Source organism: Emys orbicularis, chromosome 7 (assembly GCF_028017835.1).
Source record: "Emys orbicularis isolate rEmyOrb1 chromosome 7, rEmyOrb1.hap1, whole genome shotgun sequence".
In the NCBI taxonomy this organism is placed as follows: Eukaryota; Metazoa; Chordata; order Testudines; family Emydidae; genus Emys; species Emys orbicularis.
In genome coordinates, this window is record NC_088689.1 from 67,404,732 (window position 1) to 67,416,467 (window position 11,736).

An 11,736-nucleotide genomic window follows, 5' to 3' on the forward strand; every position below is an offset into this window, starting at 1 on the left:
CCCAAAATACAAACAATAAATTAAACAAAGTAAAATCATTAAATAACAGTTGAGGTTCCAGCCCTCGTACAAATATTGTGTCCATAAAACAAAAGCTAGTTAAAAAATAAAATGCACTGGCATACTAGAGTCTTGGAAAAAGAGGTAGCTTCCAAACGTTGACTTAAGAGTGGGGACCAAGTTCTGGCATTTACATCCCTGCAACATACAGGGAGGCAGCATTTGGTCACAGATTTAACGAGTGATTGTGAATCCTTAAATCCTGCCATCAGTCATGACAGAAATGCAGAGATGGCAGGATCAGGCCCTATGGAAGGGACCAAAAATTCCTGAGAGGTGGTCAGAAAGTCAACTTGGATTATTTAAAATGGACTTGCTTTCTTGCAGTACAGTCCCTAATTAACCTCATTACACCAAAGCACCCTTGTAGGGCTCCTCACACAGGCACAACTCCCGTTGACATCCATGAACATTCAGCCTGTCTAAGGAGTACAGGATTGAGCCTATGTCCCATAAATTGCTTCACTACCTTTGTTCTAAGATGAGTGACGTGTGTGGCGTTTTTCTTGTTTTGTTTGTGTTGGTTTTTGTCTAATCAGAACTGCAGTCAGCCCATGGCAATGCATGGATAAAAAATTCTCTCTCGTTCACTAGCAGCAGGCACTCACTGCGTAGGGTTCCTGCTGCCTAGTGATTTGTATCCTGACATTCCTCAGAACGTTAAAATTAAACAACTGTTCATTTAGGCCAAATATTTACAAAATAAACACTTAAAAAAACAACTTACAATTTAAAACCAATAACTGGATGGTTGATAAAACTTGTGTAGATACTTATAAAAGTGACTAATAGTGATTCAGATATAAAATAGGGAGACAACGTGACATGTACAGTATCTTGACTGGAAATATGCATTTCAATGTTAAATATTTGAGTCTTCCATGGAAAGACTTTCAGGTACTCCATGCAGTGGCCAATGGAGATACAGATTATCTGTCTGCTTCAGATACCCTGCTATGAATATTGAAAACAAACCACATAGGCATTTAAATTGAAGACCCGAGAGACAAATATGCACAAATCAACTCCAAACTAACATTCAGGGTTTCAATGTACTGCATCGATATGTGGCTCAGTTCCAGTTATTTGAAATGAATGCTCTAGACTTCCTGCTTTGGGTCCATGCCTTGAGGAAAGGTCACTTTCATTTAGGGAGGCTACGGCTTTTGAAATTGACTCCCTTCATGTGGGACTCAATCCAAGAAAGGTATTTAGTGACTCTGGTGTAGACGCCGGGCCTCTTTTCTTTAGCACAGTCATCTCCCCAGCTGACGATCCCATACAGAGACATCCTGCCATTGTGCTCGCAGACCAGTGGTCCACCAGAATCTCCCTGACAATGCAAATAAAAAAGATCACAATCTGATTTTTGAGGATACTGAAAAGCTAGGATAGAATGCTCAAGTAGCTTTTATGGTCAGCATTATATTTGTAAGGGAAGAGGCAGCCCCCTCAATGGGCTAGAGGGGAATGAGTTATATTACATGAAGTCCTCTGTCTGGTATCATTAGATTAGTACATGGAGCATTCTTGTTATAGAAGGCCTAAGCCAGGATGTCTTGAAGGATCAGAAGCCATTCCCCTTCCACCCTCACTTGGAAAAAGAGAAATAAATATTCAAGTGTCTGCCGATAAGAGAATTTTAGTGCTAATGGCAAGTCCTGTTCCCTCCTCCTCCAAGTCCGTGCATAGCCTGGTTCACGGTGTGAGGGTGGAGTGGAACAGAGCTGGATTTGAGGAACCTGTGCAATGGATCTGCATCTCCTCCAGGCTGTGGAGACCAGCTTTGCTATAGTTCTTTTCACATCCATGCACAGCTGGTTAAATGAAACTAGAGTAAACTGGGGAAGAGCAAGGGCAGATCCACTGCTGTGTACATCCAGCCACTGCTGTTCCAACAGAGTGGCCATGCAGTAGCTGCAGAAGCTGTTACAGCCCTAGGCCATGAAACAGCACTGCTGCTCCTTCACAAGCTGGAAGGAGGTGGGGGGTAGGGGGAAAGATTGCTGCTCCTCCATCACCAGCAGAATATTTTCTGTATCACACCTGGCTACAGCAGGGTGAACTCCGCTGAATAACTGAGTTCTTGTTCAAAAAGTGACCCACAGTCCCTCTCTGCAAGGCCAGTGGACTTCAAAGATTCCAACTATGTACCATTAACACAGACCATGTGGATTATGTTAGAGAAACTCTGTCAGCAAATGGTTTTAAAACAAAATGTAAGCATTCCTACCTTGCATGCATCAGACTTCCACTGCACATCCCCAGCACAGACCATGTTGTCATTCACCCTGGTTTGGTCATAGTATTCGTCCCGGCACAATGACTGTGGTATTAAGTTCACGTTGGCTGTCTTCAATATTTTGGAATAGTAAATATCCCCTGCAAACAAGAGGAGCTTGATTAGATTGGCTTTCCCCCAAACCCTCATGCTGTTACGTTCCCTCTTCATGCAGCAGAAGAAGTTAACTTGTCCACACAAAATATCAGTTTTGAGAGTACTACATCTTTGTTATACAACAAATGTTTTTATTTTTACTTTTAGTAGATGAATAAGGTGCAAAATGTATTGTTTCCATTAGAATTTTCTGATTCTCAAACAGAAATTTTATTTGATTCTCAAACAGTCACAGGGCTTGATAACTTCTTCGTGGAGCCAAACCTGAAGTCTTTATTCAGGCAGAAGACCAATCTAACTTTCAACTCTTGTCTGCAGCAGGAATGGAAGACGGGGCATACTTTGTGTCTCTTGTATTAATTTGTGTAGTTTTAGAGAGGTGTGAGGTAATTTTGGTAAGAGTTCTTCCTAGAACTGGGGCATATCAAGGGAAATTGACATGGAGAGTCAGAGATGGTGCTGGGATTCAGATTCCCAAAAGCATAAAAGGAGGAAGACACTATTGAATTGTTGGCACGATGGGGCAAATCAAAGCAGCCAATCTGCATGATTCATTGACTTGCGTAAATGTGATTGTTTCATCTGAGTTTGGTGGGTCTCAGTGGACACTGGTAGCACTGCATGGCTTTCTTTTAAAACTCCTATAACATGCACAAGCTGTGCTGCCCCAGACATGTGCTTCTTCTGCACTGCAGCAAGCTGCCGTTGTTATAGGGTGGAATTTTTAAAGGCGCCCAAGGGAGTTAGGTACCCAGTGAGAGATGAGCTCCATTCTCTTAAGCCCTTTGAAAATCCCCAGCCACTGCTCTTCATATAGTCACCTTCTGTCTCCTGATTTTAAGATTTTTATACTTCTCTTCTAGTATCTATGTTTTGTTCCTCATTCCTGCCAAGGTTTTAAAGAAGGATTCTCCCAAGAATAAAAGTGCCCAAGAACAACTGGTGCTAGAGATTTCAGGAGAGGGATGGAAACCTATCCGGGTAGAGGGGAGAAATCACACAGTGTATGGATAACTGCAACAGGACAGGGTGTGAAGAAGAAAGCTACTGATTGTTGGGGGAAAGTCAGACTACTCAGAAGGACTGTGGTTCCAAACACATGAATTAAAATCTATTTTGGAGACAGCTTAGTTTTAATATACCATGCTCAGGTCACATTGACTTGTCCTGTCATTCTCAAGACAAAAAAAATCCCCTCACCTACGCTTCTAATTTGTATTAAAAAATGAACTTTAGTCAGTTCCCCCCCATAGCACAGTGCCTAGCTTTGTATACTGGGCAGACTTGAGTTGCTATGATGAAAAGCTGAAGTATAGAAGATTCCCAAGTTTGATTAGCCGTATATGCCCTCATTCTATCAGTATACATTTAAGATGATATTCACTTACAGTTGTCTTCTTTCCCATAGCCAGAAACTTCACACTGGGAATTGTCCCTCAGTACTAGGTTTTCAGACGGTAAACAGATAGTTTTGACATATTCAGACTCTACTGCACAGTGTCCGGAAGCAGACTTTATTTTCATGAGAGCTACATAAAAATCAAGGTGGTTACAGTTAATATTGTAAAGTAGGAAAATTATCAGCTGGAACGATAACTTTCCAACAAATGTTGTAATTCACATGCATTCTATCACACACCTGGGGCCTGATTCTGAGGTCCTTACTTAGAAAGACTATTATTTTAGTCACACAGATCTTTGCCAAATTGAAATTGGCAAGTTTTTCACCCTTTAATTTCATCCATCTGAGTGACAGTGAATGAAAAAACTGCGGTAAGTCTTCTCTTGAGTGAGACGTTAATCCCCAGGTGCTCCTTTCAGCATTTTGTAAGAGTACAGCTCCCTGACTTGAGTGGGGATGGCATCTACTGTCCCTCCAGCTGAGGGTCTGAGGAGGAGGACGTGCTATGTTGCACTACAGCACTCAGCCACTAGATGCTGCCTTCAGATTTAAACATTGGTTGAAACTTCAGCTGTTTTGAGCCTAGACCTGTGAAAACAAGGTGTCTGTCTTTTCTAATGGGTAACTGGAGGAAGGATGATGGAGTTGAGGGTAGCAGGTGAAAACTAGCAAGTCTGTATTGCATACAATGGAAATAGAAACGTAAAGTCTGTATTTTGTGGGGGGAGAGGGCAATATGAAATCCATTTTGATCTACAGTCTTGGAAAGTGCCATGTCATGATACTTATCATTTACATTCCACTTCACATCTTCAAAGTGCTTTACAAACACTGACTTGCCCAAGAGGGAATTCTAGCCAAAACCAGGCCTAGTTATCAGGAGTGCCTGGCTCCTAGCACCCCCCTATTCCAACTACTAGATATTGCTTCTTTCTGCATCAGTACCCCTATTACAGCAGTGTACTTTATATGTGCTCAGGATTATAAAGATGTATTTCGGACACCACTTACCAATATCATTAGTGAAGTCACCTCTTTCATCTGAATATTCATGATGATTGATGATTCTTTCCACCTGAAATGTTTGTTCTTTGTCATCATTAGCATCCAGCTTGGACTTTCCAAGAACAACTGTGTAGCCTGATGAATCCGTTCCTCTGGGAAGAAAGTAAATAAATGAGCCATGAAGACTATCGGGTTTCTGAGAGCAAGGACAGGTTTTTTTGTTTTGTTTTTTTAAAAATAATTTGGTTCATAATGTGAACAACATCTTAGAGTCCTGTGAACTTCTCCCTTCTCATTCCCTGTTTCAAAAGTCTTGTGTCAACTACAGCAACTGTTAATGTAGAAAAGCGAAGGTAGGCAGCTTTGAGAGTCTGAGCCTAATGACTTTTCTAATGGATTTGGGCTCCTGATTCCCTCGTTTAAAATGAATGGAAACTGGGTGTCCAAATCCCTTCAACTACTTAGAAAAACCTCCGCTGGAATGTATTTCTAGCTGGCTCTCTTGTTTCCAGCTGGTTCTATAGGTGTCCAGGGCTTTCTGGGCAATGACACCTCTTTAAGCTGTTAGAATTCAGGGGAAAGTCAGCTTTCCACAATCGCCAAATGTTCTGTGCAGGAGGTAAGCGGACCCCAGTAAGAGAACAAGTTCTGAGTTTAGGAAAACAGCTGAGCTAGAACAAAATCCTGACTGTAAGGGAGAGATAAATTGCTATCTGAATTTGTTTTAAATTTCACCCTCAGAGCTCCGCTTTCTAGCAAAATATCTCCCTTTTGCTAAGAGGTTTCTAATGGCTTCTAATGGCTTAACCTTCTCCCTGCTCTGCTTAAAGAAAAGAACAGTCCTGCTGTGGCTGAGTTACATGTGTGTGGTTTTTAGCCATGGGGCATTGCCCAAAGGAACAAAGCAAAAATAAATCGGCAGTAGACACAGGAGGGGTAATGAGTGCTTACAGTTGGGAGAAGCAGTGTGCAGCGGTAAGCACCCAGCAAGGGTCAATGAGGCTGCCACCACACACAAATTTGTTCTGCCCCATTTTCCTTGAATAATGGAAGATGGTGGCTATCCAAGGCTGAGACTCAATAGTTGCAATGCTCCCGCCAACGATCTTGAAGTACTTGCTGGAGCTTCTCTGGCCACACGTGGGTTCTGTGAAAGGAAAGGAAAAACTTGTTGGAGGTGTGCTCAGATAGAGTGCACTCATAGTATGATAAGTGAGCACCAAAATTAGCTTAAATACCACTACGTCTGTCCAACAAATCTTCCAGAAAATGTGTTGTGATGTTCTCATTCAGTCACACCATCTAGCCCTTAAGAGCATGTACAATTTGAAATGGTGGATATTATGGGTTGAATCCTACTCGGAGATAATCTATGGAAGCTAGTGGGGCTGCAGAAGTGCAATGGAGAAGAATTTGGCCCCCAGTTGTAGTAGGGGCCTCCAGTTTGAAATTCACTGTGTACTGTGAAAAGGTGCCTTATAAACTAAAGGATCCCTCCTGCTCCTCTGTTTCGCACTCAACATATCTTGTACCGTTCTTTTGTAGAAGTCTGGGGGTTACAGTCAACTTCAAATCTCCAAGTGATTTTCAAGTAAATCCTAACTTACCTCTTTCTGTGTGACACAGTTGTATGTCACAGTCTGTTATCAAAGTCCGATATCCGCTCTTAATGTAACACCAGGGCTTAGCTTTTCCGTCCGGGTTTCTGGAAAATGAGGGAGACATGCTTTTTGTAAACAGTGCTTCTAAGTGCTAGTGACTCAATAAAATCTGAATTCCCCCTGAAGAGGGTTGTCAGGGGTCTTCTATTGCCAAGCATGTCAAAGAAGTATATTTGCAGAAGGACAAAAGCAAATATTTTATGCATAAAACCTGCAGCTCATCCATATTATTTGCTGCACTGGTACTTCTTTATAAGGCTCTTGAAGGAAGGGCTCAAGACAGCAAAGTACAGAGAGCACCCAAATACCATTAATTTCAGTGGAAAAATAAGGGGGCTAGGCACCTTGGAGGACCAAGTCCAAATTTTAGCAAGCACTCTTGGAAACTCCTGGCACTCCACTGAATGCATCCTGTCACTCCAGGTGCTCTGGGGAATAGCCAGCCCAACAGGTGTGAGAGCTTTAGGAATTACCTGCAGTAGTTGTGTTTCCCCAGTCCAAGCTGCAGGGCATTTCTCACACCAGCATGGTAATTCCTCCTAATTAGTGAAGGGGAGTCCCACGATAAGCATTCTTCGTTTTTCTCATTCTTTGACACAGTCCCTCTGTAGTCCTGACCATTCTCAGTATAGCATTGGCTTTCAGTGTCTGAAATATGAACACAAAGTTGGCAGCATATTCTGGATTGTTCACAGTATTCCACAGTGGAAAGAAGCCAGGTGGTTCCATTCTAATGAAAAGCAGGATGAGATTCCTGTCACTGACACACTTGCCAACAGACAGGTCAGTATGTGGACTGGAATGTCACTTTGTTGCTGTGTTCGACACATGTAGCTCTTAGACTAAATGTACATGTGTTTTGGTTCTCCCGAAAATACACAACAATCATGTCTTGAATCAAATCTGTCACCTTTTATGTAAGGATCTCGGCATATTTCACAATCTAAGTCTCATAATACTTCTGGAGAAGAATGTAAAACAAACCAACTGTATTTTACAAACTAGTAAACTGAATTAGAGAGGTTGTGACCTTCTCAAGATTAGCTAGTGACAGAGTAGAGAATAGAACCCGGAGTCCTGGTTGTCTTTTTCCTAATATTTAGGCATTGCTCCTTCCCCTTATGCATTAATACAAGTTAAGAAATATCCATTTGTGTTTCTATCAATGGTACTTTCATTTCTATTGGTGCATAGAAACTGAGATTAGAAACACCTTAAATTTAGAAAATGGGCAGTAGGGGAGGGAAGGAGGTGGAATATAGAATGGGAGAGGAACCACTGTACCATACCTATTTCACAGTGCTGTCCACTGTATCCTTTTGGACATAAGCAACGGCTAATCCGGGAAAAGAGTTGATAGGAAATGCAGGTTCCTCCATTTACACAGTTACAATCTGCAAGCAAAAGACACCAATAACCAAAGTTATAAATCCTTCAGTAGATCCATAAAGTGAAGGATAGTTGACACATGTTTAGTATGTAACTAGTCCAAAGGAATTTTGTTGTCTAGTATGTGTTGTGTGATTATTGTGCATGGAGTGTATTTTGGCCACACATTTTAGAGAGACAGAAATAGCAATAGCAAGTATTTACCTTGATGTCTTGATTTATGTTTGCTTGATAGTATGTGCCGCTGCTGCCTGGTCAAAGCCTAAGGGGGGGAAATACAAATTTGTTTATTTTTTTAAGTAAAGTTTCTTACAGATTGTTCCTTTTTTTTATGTGCTCACTTTTGTCTGTTTCTGGAGTATACACAGACAGGCCCTAGCTCTGTTCCTTCCAGCATGCCTGCAACCCTAATGACTTTGTTAGTGTTAAATGCATGCAACTGACAGCAGAATTTGGGGCATTCAGTGCAGTCCAGGTAGGATGAGTGGGGATATAGTGAAAGTCTACTGCAGTAAAGTAGAATGCAAACACCCAACTGCTTCAGTGTACCAAATCAACATTTCTTTTGCAGTTCTGCTAAGAAGGCCAAAGTTGCCTCAGAAACCAAGCCTATATGACTAGACAGTGAGCAAAGGGTCATTGGGGAAATCCACCTCCTTCCCATCCACCTACACCAGACAGTGGAATAAAGGCACAGGACTCATCCACCACTGCAGCCCTTTGCTTTTGGTAACCCTGCTGCTGATGCATCCTTGCTCTATGGTAGTGATGGCCAGTGGATCTATACAGCAGTAGTTCTACTTGTCCTGTGTTCCAGATCCTGACTCTGCCTGGCACATTGGAACTATACTGCAGGCAGGGGCCTCTGCTCTAAAGCTGGAGAAGACAGGATTAGATTCCTCGTACACTGCCCCTTGGAGTGAAGGGGATTGGTCAGTGCAAAAGCAGGACTTGGCTACAGAAAGTTTCTGCTGCATCCGTGTGCATGGACAGCATTGCCTTATGTGATACAAACTGATAGGAGCCAAAATATCCAAAATCAGAGTGGGGGTTGCGGGGGGTGGGGGGCATTCAAATAAAGACTAATATTCTGCATTAAATCTCTGCTAATTCCTAGTACTTGACGTCCTGCATCGTGCTAGAATTAAGAAGAAAAAAACGTTAAGAGCAAAAATGTCAGAGGCTGTTGCTCTCTCCATCCTGTCTAATCCCCATCTAAATTCTCTCCAGGAAACCACCTTAGTTTTTCCTCTATATCCATAGTAGGCAGTAGAATCGTAGGTGACAACTACAGGAAAGAAGGTTCAAACCACAGTTGTCATAGAAAAAAGCCTGGTGCATACATGTGGCAGAAAGCAGGATGGTAATAATAGGCCTAGTTCAGTGATGAAAGGGGAAGCTTTTATCATATGGTCAAAAATGGAAATAAACAGGATCTGTGCTGAATGGGTGGCTGTGCTTGTTGCGAAACTTACAGATTCTAGGCTTGTGACGAGTGCCCCCAGCATAACTGAGATAATGATGAATAACTTCATGGCGTTGGGTAAGTCGTGACTTGGTTGGTTCCTCTTCTACCTGCAGTATTTCTGCTTCTGAAAATAAAAGAGGAACTTAAAGTGGTGTTGTGTCTTGGAGTGCTAGGTTACAGTTGTTCATCCAGCAGCTTGAACTTCAGCATGAACCACAGTACGCTTAGGAGAAGGAATAAAGAATAAGTTGCATGGACTATTTGCCCTTCTTTCCTATGAACTAAAAGAGAGCTGGTTGTCTGAACCTGGTCTCGAACTCGTTTTAAAGGATAGATTCCCTGTAGATTCATTTTGCTAATGCTCCTTAACCCCTTTCCTGGAGCTAGAAAGCTTTTGTTTCTTGAGACCTCTATCCTAGCAGTTGGAACTGGAAGCTGGGCAAGTCTAAACAGACCCACTCTTGTGTGTGAAGACTTGTACATTCTTGGGTGAAACACAAGGACAAATCCTGCTCTAAGTTAAGGATTTGCTTGCAACCTTCACCTCGAATCACCCGACCATGGTCAGTTCAGTAACATTATTTCGCATCCTTCTCCTTGGTGCAAATTTAAAACTACTCATCTGTATAAACTCAAGTAAAAGAGTAGAGGGGCTCAGGAAGTGGAGAGCTCCCCTTTTTAACCACAACTGCAGAAAAGAGCCACCCATACAGAATTCAGTGACAGTGTTGTTTGGTTGCTGTCCAGCTGTGGTTGCCTAGTCTCAATGGGTGTTAATAGTTCATGGCCATATTTTCAAAGTGCTCGGCACCCAAAATTGCAGCTGCAATCTCAGGAGAGCTCAGCTCCCATTTAAGTAGCTAATTTGTTCCCAGTCAGAGCTGCTGAGCGCTCTAGAAAACCCGGCTTCTTCAGGCAGGGGCCTGTGTAGGATTCTTTTCAAAATCTAGCCTTTTTCTCCACCTCCCCCCATTTAGTTACAGTATAAAAAGTTGGCAAATAAGAGACGGTGGGGCATATTCTGCCTTGGTTCTGCACATGCAGTTGCCACTGACAGCCAGAGGAGTTGTGCGTGTACAGCAAAGGCAGCATAGCATGTTAATAGTAATCTGCCTATAGGTGACTAGTTAAAAAAACAAACAAACAAATTGGTTTACAAAACATGATGGAAGAAGGGGAAAAAAATGATCATAAAATGGCTGTTTTCACCATTCTAAAGAAAATCAGCACAGCTAATTGGAATGTTTTTCCTCCCCCCTGCAATCAGACATTACATGCCCCAAAATCCAAAACAGGGGCATATATCTAAAAGTAAAAATGTCTAGAGTACCTTAAGTATAGGAAGCACCAGTATACTACTGCAAGAAATAAATCATTCCTCAGGTAGCTGGACAAATACACGTTTTTCAAATCCATTTTAGATTGCAGAAAACTTATTGTTCTGTTTACAAACAATATTTGTATTGAACTAGTTGACTGCAATTCTTAACAAGTTTAAAATGAAACATCAGTCATTGATATTCCAACATTAATTTTCCAAGCTCAGTTCTTTAGAACCCCAAATCATAAAATCTTGCAGGCTGCAGTGATAGGTATTTTAAAGTTGAATTATATGATGTTTGGAATGGGAACTAGCAATTGAAATGAACCTTTCAAATTGCTAAAAATATAACTTATGCCTGTGGGTTTTAAAAAAAAAACAGCCACTCAGTTCCAACTGGCATGGCACGCTGCATGTGTGTTTATAAAATACAGTGAGATTGTAAAGGCATTGCACTTACCACTCCACTAACAATGCGGAAGGCTTGCAGTGTTCTGTGCTGTCTCAGCAGCAGGTTTAGTCTTGTTAGGTCCTTTAGCAATCTGAGCCCTGTGCTCGGTTTCTCACTGTTCTGCAGAGGAAGTGCATCTCTATATAAACCCTTAGCCTGAAAGATGATTGGCTGGCTCCAACTAGCATTCCAGCCCAATGACAAGATTGATACCGGTTAAGGTTGTCTCAAGCTTTGCACCCTTGGGAGAATTTTTTTTAGAAAAGAGGTCACTTAACTCTTTTCAAACAAAAACCTATCCGAATGACTCAGGGGGGGAATTCTAATCTCTTCCTACTGTAGTTTCACTGCAAATCATTTATAATCTAACAGTTAAATGTAGTCTGAGTTAGCTCTTTGTAGAGTTCCTTATCTTAATGTGTCCTCCTGGCAGTCAATAATCCTTACAGCAGTATCTAAATATGGGCGAGGCTTTTGATAAGGGAGGAAATGCATTATTTGTGTTGTAATAGCACCTAGTGATTTATTTTTGTATATTTTATATATTTTTATGTAAGTTTATATAGCACCGTCTATACTGA

The 11,736-nt window shown here is 41.7% G+C and overlaps 1 protein-coding gene across 1 annotated transcript; it reads right to left on the minus strand.

The window, feature by feature from the left end:
- Positions 1–615: 615 nt before the first annotated feature.
- PLAU (plasminogen activator, urokinase) lies at positions 616–11,266 on the minus strand. Its single transcript, XM_065407879.1, has 11 exons — positions 11,165–11,266; positions 9,391–9,507; positions 8,120–8,177; positions 7,816–7,920; positions 7,000–7,174; positions 6,473–6,570; positions 5,817–6,012; positions 4,872–5,017; positions 3,847–3,987; positions 2,294–2,442; positions 616–1,393 (listed from the first exon to the last, which is right to left on the minus strand). The coding sequence occupies exons 2-11, from the start codon at positions 9,448–9,450 to the stop codon at positions 1,205–1,207; spliced, it is 1,317 nt and encodes a 438-aa protein (XP_065263951.1). The 5' UTR covers positions 9,451–9,507; positions 11,165–11,266; the 3' UTR covers positions 616–1,204.
- Between the last annotated feature and the right edge of the window lie 470 nt (positions 11,267–11,736).

Coding starts and splice junctions, on each gene's coding strand:
- PLAU (XM_065407879.1), bottom strand. CDS start 9,450: ATGAAGTTATTCATCATTATCTCAGTTATGCTGGGGGCACTCGTCACA. Junction 7,921..8,119: donor ACATAAATCAAGACATCAAG/GTAAATACTTGC, acceptor TTTTGCTTGCAG/ATTGTAACTGTGTAAATGGA. Junction 7,175..7,815: donor TGGACAGCACTGTGAAATAG/GTATGGTACAGT, acceptor TTCATATTTCAG/ACACTGAAAGCCAATGCTAT.